The sequence below is a fragment of the Ambystoma mexicanum genome, chromosome 12, assembly GCF_040938575.1.
Source record: "Ambystoma mexicanum isolate Mex_15411 chromosome 12, UKY_AmexF1_1, whole genome shotgun sequence".
Lineage (NCBI taxonomy): Eukaryota > Metazoa > Chordata > Amphibia > Caudata > Ambystomatidae > Ambystoma > Ambystoma mexicanum.
This window is the reverse complement of record NC_090936.1, coordinates 998,336,847-998,351,947: the sequence shown is the minus strand read 5'-3', so window position 1 is coordinate 998,351,947 and position 15,101 is coordinate 998,336,847. Positions and strand designations below refer to the sequence as shown.

The following is a 15,101-nucleotide window of genomic DNA, read 5'->3' as shown; positions in this document are numbered from 1 at the left end:
GCCAAGAAGAAAGTGGGGAGGGGGCATCGGCCTCAACGTCAACTTCCCCCACGGACGGAGAAGGAAAGAAGCTGGATGCAATGGGACGACGAGTTATCTCGTCGGCGGCAACAACGATTAAGGCGGCCAACGCCCTCGCGAACGTGGCCCGCTACGACAGGGAGTTATGGTACAAGATCGCCCTCCTGTTGGACTTCCTACCGGACGACAAGAGGGCTAAGGCCCTGGAGATCTTGCAGGAAGGTGAGGTGGCATCGGACCACGCCATAATGGTGGCAACAGACATTGTCGACACCGGTCTGCCAGCTAGGCAACAGTGTTTGCCTCAGACGACGAGGGTGACTCAAGGCAACGGATTTCCGCCAGGACGTACAAGGCAAGGTTTTGGACATGCCGTTTGACGGGAACAACCTGTATGGGAAAACAGTGGATGAGTCCCTCCAAGCCAACAAGGCGGACACAGAGACAGCTAAGGCCCTAGGAGTTCTCCAGCAACGAAGGCCGTCCTTTCGGAGCTCCGGAGGCAAGAAGGGTGCCTCCAAGGGATTTGGCAGTGGCTCCTCTACGTACCGCTAAGCGGCCCGCTCCTCGTTGCAGGAAGCCTATAGAGGACGAGGCAAGTCGGGTGGATCCCGCCGTCGTCGCCAGGTAGGCCAAGGAGGCAAGGCGTCCTCCAAGCAAGATTGAACCGACTGTGACGTCGGGCCCCCACTGAAGCACCCCCGGTGGGAGGCCGGCAGGCTAAGTTAGTCAGCGTATGGGAGTCCATCTCCACCGACAGTTGGGTGCTGGACGCCCGCACCCAGGGCCACGCCCTCGAATTTCTAAAAAAGTGCCCCCGCATTCCTCCCGTGGCCAGGAAGGAAAACCACATCCCTCAACTACTGTTGGAGGTAAGGGCGATGCTCAAGACAGGTGCCATCAAGCTTGTCCCAAAGAGGCTCCGGGGCTCCGGAGTATACTGAAGGTACTTCCTCGTGAAAGAGAAGACAGGAGGGTGGCGACCCATCCTGGACCTGCGACGACTGAACAAGTACATCAAGGCACAGAAGTTCTGGATGGTCACCCTCCAGCACGTGCTGCGACAGCTGGAGGAGGGCGATTTCCTGTCGTCGTTGGATTTGGAGGATGCATACTTTCACATTCCCATTCTGAAAGGACATCGGAAGTTCCTCAGGTTCGTGGTCCAAGGGCGGCACTACCAGTTCTAGGCCCTCCCGTTCGGATTGAAGTCGGCACCCAGGGTTTTCACCAAGTGCCTCGCTCCAGTGGCGGCGCGGCTGCGCCTGCAGGGGATCCACGTCTACCCCTACCTGGACGATTGGCTCATCCACGCAAGGACAAGGGAGCTCACCGTAGAACACACAGCGAAGACCGTCCAGCTGCTCACAGACCTGGGGTTCTCCATCAACTTCCCCAAGTCCCACCTGGTCCCCTCTCAAGTCACGCTGTTTCTGGGAGCCAAGCTCGACACAGTGGCGCGTCTGGCCTCGCCGTCGGAGGAAAGGACAAAGGCCATCCTAGGCAAGGTGCAGTGTCTGCTGGCCACGGACGTGGCCAGGGTGAGGTCCATAAAGTCCCTCCTCGGGATGATGTCCTCTTGCATTTATCTTGTGCGCCTGTGTAGGCTGCGGATGCGCCCTCTACAGGAGTTCCTCGACGCCCGCTGGATTCAAGCGACTGGCAGCTTCGAGGACAGGATCCCTCTCAACAAGACCTTCCGACGAGCGATCCGGTGGTGGGGCACCCGCGCTCATCTAGCGGCAGGGACAGACTTTCAGACCCCGGCCCACCAGGCGACAGTGATGACGGATGCCTCCCTGGAGGGGTGGGGAGTGCACACCGGAGATCTTCACGCGAGAGGCCTTTGGCTCCCAGAGGAGAAGCTGCTCCACATACACATCCTGGAGCTCCGGGCAGTGTTCTGGGCCCTCAGGTCTTTTCTCCCGTCCCTCAAGGGCAAGGTGGTGAGGATCTTCACCGACAACACCACCACAATGTTCTACATCCAGAAGCAGGGCGGAACCAGATCCTCAGCCCTATCCACAGAAGTGTGCCGTTTCATCTGGCAGGGATAAAAAACACCATCACCAACTCACTCAGCAGAGAGCTGCGCTCATGCCACGAGTGGGAACTACGCCAGGATCAAGTGGACCGACTCTTTCAGCGATGGGGCAAACCCCAGATCGACCTGTTCGCGACGGCGAAGAACTCCAAGTGCCAGAGGTTTGCCAGCAGGTTTCCCCAACCGAGGAGCATGGGCGATGCTTTCTCGTTCCCCTGGGATGGCCTGTTCCTATATGCATTCCCTCCGTTGCCGTTGCTGCTCCGACTCATCAACCAGCTCAAGAGGTCCCGGTGCAGGATGATCCTCGTTGCACCGGCGTGGCCGAGACAGATCTGGTTCCCGGACCTTCTGGACTTGACGGAGTCCCTACCGGTCAAGCTGCCAACGGACGCAGATCTTCTTTCCAGAGAAGGAGGCACCATCCTTCATCATGACCCGGAGTCGCTGAACTTCAGGCCTGGCTCCTGCAGCACAAGAGTTTAGAGGGTACGATATCCTGGCTGACTGCAGAGAGGTTCTTGCAAAGGCCAGGGCGTCTTCAACTCTCAAGTGCTACGGACATAAGTGGAAGAGATTCTCTGTCTGGTGCCGTACACAGAAGATTAACCCTCTGCGGATTACGGCCCCTCAAGTACTGCCGTACCTACTGTCGCTGGCCAAGGCTGGACTAGCTCACGCTTCCATCAAGATACATCTGGCTGCGATCTCCCGATACACCAGAACTACGGAACGGGTGTCCTTGTGGTCTCATCGCCTGGTGAAGGAATTTATGAAGGGACTGTTCCATTCGTTCCCACCGGTGAAGGCTCCTGCCCCGGCATGGGAACTCAGCGTGATGCTGTCTAGGCTCATGGGGGCACCATTTGAGCCTCTGCATTCGGCGCCGTTGAAGTTCCTGTCGTGGAAGACAGCTTTCCTTGTGGCCATCTCCTCCACACGACGAGTGGCAGAGATCCAGGCCCTAACCTGCAAGCCTCCATACTTTTCATGACACAAGGGTGGTGCTGAGGGCGCACCCCTCCTTTATGCCCAACGTGCCGTCGGACTTCCACCTCAACGAGCCCTTGGTGTTACCAGTTTTCTTCCTGTCGCCTTCGTCGCCGGCCGAGAGGACTTTGCACTCGCTGGATGTGGCTAGAGCGCTGAAGTTCTACGTGGACCGCACAAAGAGTTTTCGGAAGACGTCACTGCTGTTTGTGAACTTTGGACCTGTGAACCAAGGGAAGGCTCTCTCGAAGGCTTCCATTTCCAGATGGCTCTCCGGCTGCATCATGCACTGTCACCGGTTGGCAAACCGACCGTTGCCCGGCCGTCCAAGAGCCCATACGACCAGAGCGATCGCTGCTACCATGGCGTTCTTGTCTGGTGTGCCCCTGCTTGACATCTGCAGGGCTGCTACGTGGAGGTCGATGCACACCTTCACGAGATTCTACTGCGTTGACCGGGATTCCAGGGAGGAGTCCAGAGTCGGCCAAGCAGTGCTGGGCAACCTGTTCACCTGAAGGTGGGCCTGGTGGGGAGGTAAGAGTTGCTTAATGTTGAGTTTATGTAATGCTTAATGTTGAGCCTTTTGCCACCTCCCGTGGTTGTGCATGTGTGTATTGCTATGTATTCTATTCACGAGCATGTGAATCCATGCCAGACCCCATGCTGGAGAAGGAACCAGTTACTTACCTGTAACTGTTGTTCTCCAGCATGGGTCTGGCATGGATTCAAATGCAAACCCTCCCTCCTACCCCTCTGCGGCTCTTCACTTGGTCATACTGCCACTTTACGTGCTACCAAATCTGAAGATGGCTGCCCGATGCGGGACTTAGGAAGAGGGCAGTCATTGGCTGGGGGCAGTATGACCCAGAGACCAGTGATTGGTTACTACTAAGAAAGACAGATCAGAAACGAAACTGATAATGATTTTTTCTATACCGAGGATTCCCAGCCTGACGACAGGGAATATTCATGAGCATGTGAATCCATGCCAGACCCATGCTGGAGAACAACAGTTACAGGTAAGTAACTTGTTCCATCTCCCCTGTTCTTGATGGGTTTATTGGCCTTCTCATTCCAGCATGGAAGGGCCAGAAGGGAGGACAGGCTTCGGGACTAGTAACCCTAATAAAAAATGGAAATCAGTATAGTGTCACAGAAACATGAAATTTAAATCACTTCACGCAAGTCATCCCAATTAAAACTTTGGGTATAAGGTTCAGCAAGTCCAAGTGGTTGATTCTATGTAATGTTTATTGTAATTCAGTTGGGAAGGAGATTTTGGCACTGTTGGATAATTTAGTTGATGCACTATCAGACCCACTGATCATCATATGTGGGGTCTTTAACATGGCTCCACTGGAGGAATCCCCTATCTCTTGCCCTGAGCAACTGGGACATAGGTCAGCCATTTTAGAAAAGAGTCCGCTATGGTTAGAACAATCTGAGCCCTGCGACCTAAACTTGCTAAGCGGACAAGTCCGTGGAGATATCCCAGCTTGTCCAACTTAGGAGCAGGATGTTTCATTTAAGGTATTGGACTACGTTTTTGTGTCGGGAAATCCCCTACAATGGGTCGTATCCCTGGAAGTAATTGCATCTACTCCTACGTCCCGTCCCCTTTCCTCCATACGTAAGGGACATTCCTCCGTGTTGCCCGGACAACCACCTCAGCCAATCAACACAGAGTGTGACTCGGGTCTCCAAGGAGACCCTGTGCAGGGGGTGACTACACCCCTCCCTCACATTCAGCCCACCTAGACACCCAGACGCCAAAGGAGGGCTTATGGTCAGAAGCCCGCCAAAGGTCTGCAAACAAAGGAGGCAAAACTGGTTTGCCGCGCAAAGAAAGACCCAAGAAGGATGTTAACAAAATGAAATGGCCATTAAACCCAACCTGAGCCGAAATAAAAAGTATTTGGGCTACCAGGTTTAAAGTTCGAAGCTACTAAAATAGCTTAAAACAATACCACGTTATGTGATATAATCCCGGTAGGAAAATTAGGGTAGATACCACTGCCACCAGCCAAGTCTTAATGTTAAGGGAGCGAAACAATGCTCTAGGAGGTACAGATAAAAAGGGCTAAGAATTAACCCTTTCCAATACTCCATGTAAAATGGAATGTACTGGATCTGTGGTTAAATGTCTATGTAAGGTTAATGGCAACTTTACCCTTTTCTGGGGGAAAGTAGTCCACCCCAGAAATGGAGTCGGTGGGAAGTCTAAAAGACAACCCTGCGTTACTGCACTGAAGGTGCTGTGTAACACACAAGAGTGGCGCTACTTAAGTGGTGTATTCCAGCGTCCACAATCACAAAAACAGATGAAATACACATGGCAAAACACAGCTAAGTGTGGGGGAAAAGCTCACACTCTTACCAAGTGGAAAAAAATAAACTCCAGAAATCCAGCAAATCTGCTGAGGGACTCACTAGGTAAGGGAAATTAGCCATGGAATGAGAATTCTCCCTAACAACGCATCGCCCATCAGTCCTTTTCTCTGCTCGTTCGGGACAGGACGCACTTTAATCTGCGGAAGAATTTCTTCCTTTTTCCCTCCTCTCTGGCTCTCGCTAGCGATCGCGTAGTAGTCTGTCTTTGCTGCTTAAGCTAGACTTTCCGAATTGTCCTCATGTCAGCAGCGCTTCGCGAGGGCGGATCCCCATCCTCTTTGTTTAGAGTGTTTGGGTCTCGATCACTGTTGGGACTCCTGTTTCTATTGTGATTCCCCTTTGGTGCGGGCGCTTCAACGTCGATAGGAGCGGTGGGAGGAGGTGTTCCAACGCGCTCCCCCATTGCATTTTCCTACGTTCATCGAAGACCAGAAGAAACGCCCGGTGAGTTCTTAACTTTTTAGGGCAACCCGGCCGGGGGACTCCTTCCCGGGGTCTTCCCGGTCCGGAAGGAGCGTCGACCGCTCTGTCACCGGGGTTTGCTCTTAGGTGCCTTCTGGGCCTAAAAAGTGTACCAGCGTTTTCTCCGAGGGTCTCCATAAGGGGCCTCTGGACACCGGAGTACACTGCAAGGCCCCTCCTGTGGGGGCTGCTTGTAGACCTAGTTCTACTGAGTTGTGGGGTCCCGGAGCTTGCTCCGAGGCCTCCTTATCGGCTTCCCTCAAAAGTACCGGGGTGCACCCCGAGGCCTTGGCTGGGCTTGGTGATACCGAACGTAAATTCGAGGCCGCCGTGAAGAGGCTTCTCCCGGATTCTGGTCCGAGGACCCTCGTACAGAGGCTAAGGCAACCAACAGTTCTGAGAGGCCTGAGAAGGCCTCATCGGTGAAAGGTGTTTCTCACCGTTCCTGCTCTTGTGGCGACGCCAGAACCGTTGAGGGGGCAAGGAGTGAGTTTTCGAACCATAGTTTCTCCTTTACCAGCAGTGCCGAGGTCCTTCCTGTGAAGGCTAGTTTAGCTATTGGTATGTCGCAGAAACACCCCAGGCCGCATAGTATCGGCTCGGCCAAGGTTCCTTGTGTAAAGACTAAAATGAAGACCCCTGATCCACCGGTGGGGACCCCTGCCTCACTTCCACACGTGGCGCAGTTCCCCTCAGGTGATGGCAAAATGGCGGCCGTTCCTGCCACGACCACCATTTTGGGCGCTTCCCCCTACAACTACGCCATTGGCCTCAGGTGTAGGGATTGGTTCTGTTGGTGAACATAAGGTTCCTTGTGCTCATCTGTTTCGTCCAGTTTACGACTGGAACGCTCGGATGCCCTTATGCACAACATCTCGCTGCCTGTGGGTTCGGCACCCTTGATTTATGTGGACACCTCTAGGGATGGGCCTGCTTGGCAACCCTCCCCTCTGCGTTCCTGGAATTATCCCCCTCATGAGAGGCCTTCTCCAGCGGCTCCAAAGCTTCCTCCGGAGGACGCTTTTTTTGGCAAATTTCAGGTACTCATGCGTACCGACCCCATGAGAGAGTATTTCAAGGGCCTTTTTAGGGAGATATGCCCGCCTGCGCCACCGGCTCCACCCGCGCCTTCGGTGGTTCCGCCGGCGCCGCCTTTGCCTGTGGTGCCTCTCCCTACCCTTCACCCCTTGCCTCTGTTGTCCCCGGTGGACAAGGTGGTGCCCGACGTGGTTCAGCAGGATCCTGACCTGTCTGATGATGCACAGGGCGATCAGGACCGCGAAGACCAGATCTGCTCTATTAGAGCCTTTCACGAACGGGTGCTGGACATGATGTGTCTATTGGATGTTCCAGTGCCTGAGGCAACCGCTCCGCAGGAGGGTGTGCTTTCGGGAGCGTTCACCTTATTTCCTTCGGAGCGTACTGGCCTGTTCTTGCAGAAGGATGTTTTGGCTGAGGTCCGTAGAGTCTGGGAGAAACCACACTCTGGACTTTTCGTCAATAAGAGAATTGACGCGCGCTACAGGCTGCATTCTTCGGAAGAAGTGGCCCTAGCATCTTGTCCGCCCCCCTCCTCCACGGTGGTGGCTGCGACCACTTTACATTTCAGGCCTGCAGCATCCTCTTCTTCGACGGCTACTCAGGTCCTGGGGAAAGAGGACAAGCTCCTCGACTCCCTTGGGAGGAAGATTTTCGCTAACTCGGCCCTGCAGCTACGGCAGGCCAATGCAGAACTGGTGTTAGCGGGGGCGAATATGAAGATGTGGAAAGGTCTGTCGGAGTTCGAGGAGTTCATTACGGTCAGGAAGCTGGAGGACTTTAAAGCGCGATTGTCGGATGCCAGGGTCTTGGCCCAGGATCTGTTGGAGGGCGCGGCTCATCACTTTGACACTTCGGCTCGGGGCCTTATGCTTGGGGTTCATGCCTCTCGGCAGACTTGGTTGCACGCCACCAAGTTCTCAAAGGAGGTGCAGGACAAAGTGTTGGACCTGCTGTTTGACGGTAAGGAGCTTTTTCATTCCTCAAAGGATGTGGATCTGACCAAAATGAAGGACAGCACCCAGACAGCCATCTCCTTGTCTGTCCTGGTTAAACACCCTTTTAGGACCCAGAGACCGTTGTCATAAAGGCGGCCTTCCTCTGGTTTCAGGGGGTTTCTAGATCGGAAATCCTGCAGAGTGGATACCCCTTCAGGGAGTTCCCGCCGAAGGCAGCAACAGACTTGGTTTTTCTCCCGTTCCTCAACCTCCTCCTCAGGTGGTAACACCACCGAAAAACCTGCCAAATGAGGGTTCTCCGTGCTCGCACGAGACCCCGGTGGGAGGACGCATTGCGTCTCATTGGAAGGTGTGGCAGACCATCACCAAAGACCGGTGGGTCTTGTCAGTCAGTTGGGTTTCCACTTACCTCTACCCCCTACCCCACTCTACAACCCTCCTTTTCAGCAGTCTGGGTCGCCCTCCCTCAGAGCCGAGGTTCAGAAGTTGCTGGACCTCAGAGCAGTGGAACCCATTCCCCTAGGGGAGCAAGGGGAGGGCTTCTACTCCCGACTGTTTACAGTGCCCAAACCTAACCAGGATGGCCTGTGCACCATCCTAGACTTTTCCCAGTTCAATCTTTTCCTACCCCAAGAGAAATTCAAGATGATCATGCCCAGCCAGATACTGTCCTCTTTACAGATGGGCGATTGGCTCAGCGTGGTGCACCTTCAGGATGCGTACATGCATAGATACTGATCTGGAATCCACACAGGATATACCTCTGTTTCTCGGTGGGAGAGGAGCATTTCCATTTCCGAGTGCTTCCTTTTGGCCTCAGCTTGACACTGCATGTCTTTACGAAGATGTCAGTGATCGTGGCCCATCTTCGTCTGCAGGGTATCCATGTGTATCCATACTTAGACGATTGGCTCCTGCGCAGCCCTTGTCCGCTGAAAGCCACGTGCAATCTTCAGTCTCTCCTCCAGCTCTTGTTCTATCTCGGGCTGTCAGTGAACTGGCGGAAATCTTCCATGACGGTCTCTCAGGACTTGATTTTCCTGGGTTTTCGCTGGAACACGATCGACTGCAGGGTTTACCTGACCGGGGACAGAATGGCGGATCTGTTGACCACGTGTCAGATGTTTGCGCAGTTGGAGAGCATTTCGGCCTGGTGGTTCCAGAGGCTTCTGGGACTCATGGCATAGTGCGTTTTGGCTTTACCTCTTGCTCTTCTCAAGATGAGGTGGACTCAAATGTCTTTTCTGAGTTCCTGGCGTCAGGCTGTGGATCCAGACTCCAAGTTGATTTTGATTCCGGCTCCATGAGGACGGTCCTGGAGTGGTGGTCGTCTCTCAGCAACCTGTCGGTGGGTGCGGGTTTTCAGGACGAATCCCTGATGGTGACGGTCACGATGGACTCCTCACTACTGGGGTGGGGTGCGAAGTTGGATCTTCTAAAGGTTTCTGACCTTTAGTCGCCTCAGAACAAGTCCCTTCATATAAATCATCTGGAGCTCCTGGTGATTTTCCAGGCGCTCAAAGCGTTCAGACCGGTCATTGCCAACAAAGTGATCCGTATCCACACGGACAATGTGGTGTCAGTGTATTACATCAACAAGCAAGGAGGAACCAAGTCTCCCCCGCTTGTGGACCTGTCCATCCAGATTTGGGAGTGGGCAATTCGTCATTGTGTCTGGCTGTTAGCAGTCCACATCCCGGGCCAGCTGAACATTACGGCAGACGCCCTCAGTCGGCAGACTATGGTCAGCTACGAATGGGAGCTGAAGGCAGAGATCCTCGCATGGATTTTCCTGCGTTGGGGAACGCCAGAGGTGGACCTCTTCGCGACGTCGGCAAACAAGAAGCGTCCTCTGTATGCCTCCAGGAACGGCCTGGGAGCCGCCTCTCTGGGTGACGCTCTCGAGATTCCTTGGCACAACATGAGGGCCTGTTAGGCAGAAACCTGCGCCGTTCCCTTAGGGACCACTGCAAACGGCTTAAGACTACAGGTGTTGGCAGTAAACCCAATTGGTAGACGTCTGTACCACCCAGATTTACCTGGTAGCTGTGGCTGAGCAGCCAGACTTCTCTCAAGAAGAGTTAGACAGTATATAGATTATACAAGATAGGTACCAAAATACAGTAGCACAAACAAACACTGACCAGAGCTTTGGTATCAAAGTATATAATTATTTATTCAAAGACACACTTAGAAACACTCCAGCACTATTATTGTAAGCAAGATCAAAACACAGTCACTATTAATATATATACATCCCTTATTCCTTATTAGACCAGTCTTAGTTAACACCACTTATTTTCAGACAGAGGTGAGCGCTTAAACTAAAGATGGCACTCCAATAAGTTATCAAAAAAGGGAGGGAAAAGGCAGAAAATAGAAAAGCACACACTACTTTAGAAGCACCCAGCAAGGCAGGAAAGTCAGTCTACTTGTGAGCAAAATGTTCAGAGGCCAGGCTCCCTCTTAGAGAGAGTAGAACACCAATGCGCCCAAGATCACACAGTTTAAAAGGCTTGAAAAGTCTTGCAGGGAGTTCAAAAAGGAATTAGTTCAGCTCAGAAAAGTTCAGTTAGCCAGCCTAGGGCCAACCCAAGTGGTAAATTGAGGATTTAAGAGCCACCCCACACAGACCGTTGCGAGGGAGGCCAGGCGGACACAGTACCTTGAAAGAGGAGAGAATCCTCCAGCGGGGGACGTTGTTCCTGGCAGTGGGTGCAAGTCGCGGGGTCATCCAGAGGAAGAGAAGATCTCGACGTGGAGGAAAGCTGGAGGTCATTGCCCTGCCAGGGAAGAAACCAGCCGTGGAGTTCTCCGGTTAAAAGGTACTACCCTTTTATTTGTGGTAGTGGTAAAACGTGGTATCCCGGTTGCCGGGGTGCTTGGCACAGGCAAGGCGGCCACAAGATGATCCGGGAAGGCGAAAAGGCGGTCAAACTGGTTGTCCCCACCAGTCAAAGGAAGAAGACTCTTCGGGATGAAGATCTCCTCTGTCGTTGGAAGAAGTGGTGAGTCGGTTCAGCAGGGCTCCACCGGTGGTGTCGTCGTTGCAGGTCGGCTCAGCTTCTCCCTCTTCGGATTATTTGGTCCTGTGGCGACGTCTGAAGTTCCAATCCCCAAAGCCCTGCTTTTATGCAGAAAACCCCCATTCATCAGTCCTAGCTGTCACTCAAACATGCTAAGTGGTGAGCCGGGCGGCTCACCACTGGGCCAATCACACAAGAGTGCGACTTGAGTTGCTGAGGCAACTCAGTCCAGGGTGCCTAAACCCCCCTCCCACACATCCTGTAGACCCAGACAGAGTGGCACCACTTTTGGAGGCTTCTGTGTAGAAGCCCGCCAAACAGTGGAACAAAGGGCTCGACTTGGTTTGGAGTTACAGAGGCGAACACAAACGCCATTTTAAAACCGAGTCCTGGCAAAAAGACCCAACCGGGGAATAAATATTAAATAAATAACCCGGCGTATCTTTAACATTGCACCAAAAAGTGGTGCGTTTAAAATGAATGGGAAAATCCCATAGTAAATATTCTTAAGGAATATTTTGTGTGGTAACCACTGCCACCAGCCAGAAACTCGACGAGGGGGGACTGCACAGTGCCCCCTCGAAAAACAGACCCAGGGGTAATCTAATTACCCCTACCAGTACTTCCAAAATATGATGGTTTGTACTGGTTCTGTTCCCAATTTAAGACAAGTAAAGTCAATGGGGACTTTACATGCCCTGGGAGACAGTAGTCCGTCCCAGGGTATGGAGTCTGTTTGGGGATCACTATGACACCCCTGTGTTACTGCACTGAGGGTGCTGTGTAACACACTTACCAAAAACCACATGAAACCCGAAGGAGTAAAAGACCCCATAGCCCATAAAACACATTACAAATTCAAAGGATATCTCAAATCATGTCTAAGAGTGGGAGAAAAAGAGTCTCACTCTTAGTAGGAGAAAAAAATTAAACCCCAAAAAATCCAGCAAAGCTGCTGGGGGACTCACTAGGTTTGGGAAATTAGCCTTAACAGAGAATTCTCCCTAACACTGCCTAGGCTTTCCCGCCTCTTCCTCTAATTCATCGGACGACTTGCAAGCTAAAGAACACAGTGAACTGTTCGGTTCTGCTCCTAGCCCCGTGGTGGCCGGCCAGGTTCTGGTTCTCAGAACTTCAACACCTGTCGGTGTGTGCACCGATCAGGCTACCAGTGACTCCCAATCTGCTTCACCAGGGTGATCAGCAGCTGTGGCACCCCTCCCCACAATCGTTCAGCTTGGCGCCATGGTGCCTGAGTTCAGGTCCTTAGAACATCTCAACCTGTCTGCTGATAACATGCACATTATTCAGGCAGTCAGGAAACCCTTGACCAGGTCTCAGTACAAGAGCAAATGGCTGTTCTGTCATTGGTGCTTAGACAAACAGCTAGACCCAAGGGCGGCTACGATTGACATTGTGCTGTACTTCGTATCCCACCTTGCAGAGTCGGGTATTCACGTTTTCTCATGCAGAACGTATCTTTCGGCGTTATCCGCCTACCTATCCACGGACCAATGCTCTTATTCTCTGCCTAATCCAGTGATTAGGAGACATTTCGCAAGTTTGTCGCACCTTTATCCCCCCGTTCGCAAACCGCACCCGACGTGGGATCTGAACGTGGTCCTTACGGCGTTGTGCCATAAACCCTTCGAACCAATGGCCACGGTGGACCTTAAGCACCTTTCGTGGAAGGTGTCTTTTTTGGTTGCCGTTACTTCAGCGAGGTGCGTGAGTGAGCTCCAGGCTTTGTCAGTGGAGCATCCCTTTTTGGTTTTCCACAAGGATAAGGTGGTCCTACGGACAAATCCTTCCTTCCTGCCGAAGGTGGTCTCTGATTTCCATCTGAATCAGTCAATCTCCCTGCCGGTTTTCTTTCCGAACCCTGCTTCAGACGCGGAAAGGGTTCTGCATTGTTTGGATGTTAGAAGGGCTCTTAAATTCAAATTCTATTTAGACAGAACATCGGAATTTAGGAGCTCTTCTGAACTATTGGTGACCTTTGGTAATCCACAAGGTAGACGGGCTTCTAAGGCGACTATCTCCAGATGGATCGCGGCTTGCATCACAGAGTCTTACACTGTCCAAGGGTTGCATCCTCCGAAAGGTATTCATGCACACCTGGTGCGGGGCAAGGCACCTGCGGTTGCCTTTCAGAAATATGTCCCCTGGGAGACCATTGCAAAAGCGGCTACACAGGCCTCTCCATCGGCTTTTTGTAAGCATTATTGTCTCGACCTGAGCTCCAGATCCGACGCTCAGTTTGGCCAGGCTGTGTTGAAGCACCTTTTTCAGTAAGGGGTTTTCCATCCACCCGTAGTTCCTGTAAGGAGTGCTTGGGAATCTCCCATAAGTATGGAGGAAAGGGGACGGGACGTAGGAGTATAACCAGGTTACTCACCGTAGTGACCACCTTACTCCTAGTCCATAGTCCCCTTTCCTCCATTCGTCCGCCCGGAGTCGCCTCTAATAAGGTTCCTCTGTTATTGCTTAAAGGTCTCTGAACTGGCGATAGAAAAGGACTGGTGGGCGATGCGTGGGGCGGAGCTGAGATGGGCGGGGTTACGGCCGCGCGCGGTACCCCGCGTAGACAGAGGGGAAGGACAAATAAATGTTTGCAAAGATTTTCTGATGCTTTACAAAGTTCTCCGGTCCCATTCCACAGGATGGAGGAATGTCCCATAAGTATGGAGGAAAGGGGACTATGGACTAGGAGTAAGGTGGTCACCTACAGTGAGTAACCTGGTTAATCTTCAAGTGACCATAATATAATTTAGTTACTATGTACTGATCTGTCTCAATCCCCAAAAGAATACTACCCGTACCCGGTGGTGATCACCCAGGGTCGCAATCGATTACAAATTGATGCTCCAATAATCAGAGGGTTGAGATTTCCAGCACAAAGAGAACGGTGAGGGTGTACCTAGTCTAGAGTACCCGAAACTCCTGATGGCCTTTGAGGGAAAAAAGAAAGGTGGGACCGAGGAGAGGTTTCGAGCATAAAAATTCCTTTTATTGGGACGTAGTCGCCGAGAGGAAACAAGTGGGAGGAGTAAGAACATTACTGAGAGGTAAGTAATGTGTTAATTTTTCATCTCATTCGTTACACAGTTTTTAAATCACATTTGGTATTTACCTTCCTATCCTCTTTCTCAGGTTTGGTGTGTCTCAGACATCTGAAAGCTCATCCAAAAGTGACATAGAGAATGGCATGAATGACGGTAGCTTGGAGTCTGATGAGGAATTGAACGAAGAGCCTGCACTGCCATCGGGCCTAAGCCCCATCATAAGCAGCACTTCTCAGCAGACGGACACAGACTCAGAAGGTACAGGCTTAAATTAAGATTGTAGTATGGTTATTTAAAGTCTATTTTCCTATTTGGTTATTACACACTGCCAACAAACAGCTAAAATTAAACTTTGATAGATAAATAATGTCTTCATGTGTTAAGTGCCTACCACTCTGGCACTTCACTAAATAGTAAACCTTCGCTTCTCACAGAAACTCAGACGTTTCCTTAAATTCTCTCCCAGGCTCTGGCTGGACAGCTGTGTTTGACGAGACTGTGAATTCCAAGCCTCCCACTCCTTGTGTGGCCATGGATGTCGGGTCCAGCGTGTGGGACGCTTCCGCACCAGAGCTAACGGTTCCAGAGGAGAAAGGATGGGCCAAGTTTACAGACTTCCAACCTTTTTGCTGGTAAATAAAGGAAATTACATATGTGGCTTCCTCTGGCCACCCGGCTTATTGATCAGTACTGCAGGTGGAGGAGAAATGCTGCTGCCAAACTTCGTAACTGTTTTCTTGCCTTCACAGTCCTGTTTCCCTGCCAGTTTGACAGTCATGACTATGCTTCTCTCACCATGGTAGGTTTGTGGGCTGTAAAGATGGTTGCCTGGTGGTCAATGACCAGACATGCATTTCAACTAAAATTAAAGTGATTAATTAGAAAATGTGAGCTAGGTGTGGGCAAAATACTAAAGGGTAGAAGTGTTTGGGCACTAGGGGTTTGATTCCACTTGCGCTACACTAGGGTACTTCCTAATGTATGTATTTGAAACTGTTAAATCTAGATTTATGCTGAGAATTCCACGATAGCAGAGGTGTTGCCCACACCTCTGGGTAGAATTGGACTTAGTTGTGTTCCCGGATATCTCTCTCTAACAATATTT

At 51.9% G+C, this 15,101-nt stretch overlaps 1 protein-coding gene across 8 annotated transcripts in view; it reads left to right on the top strand.

Annotated features, from left to right (window-relative positions):
- Positions 1-15,101, top strand: part of PPP6R2 (protein phosphatase 6 regulatory subunit 2) — a 2,012,581-nt gene that overhangs the window by 1,529,202 nt on the left and 468,278 nt on the right. For all 8 annotated transcript variants that reach the window (XR_011281892.1, XM_069629515.1, XM_069629514.1 and 5 more), the window contains 2 exons: positions 14,085-14,254; positions 14,463-14,628. Coding sequence is in view for 7 of the 8 variants with exons in the window: in XM_069629515.1 (XP_069485616.1) it covers positions 14,085-14,254; positions 14,463-14,628 (336 nt within the window). In the remaining variant the exon portion in view is untranslated. The remainder of the gene's footprint in view (positions 1-14,084; positions 14,255-14,462; positions 14,629-15,101) is intronic.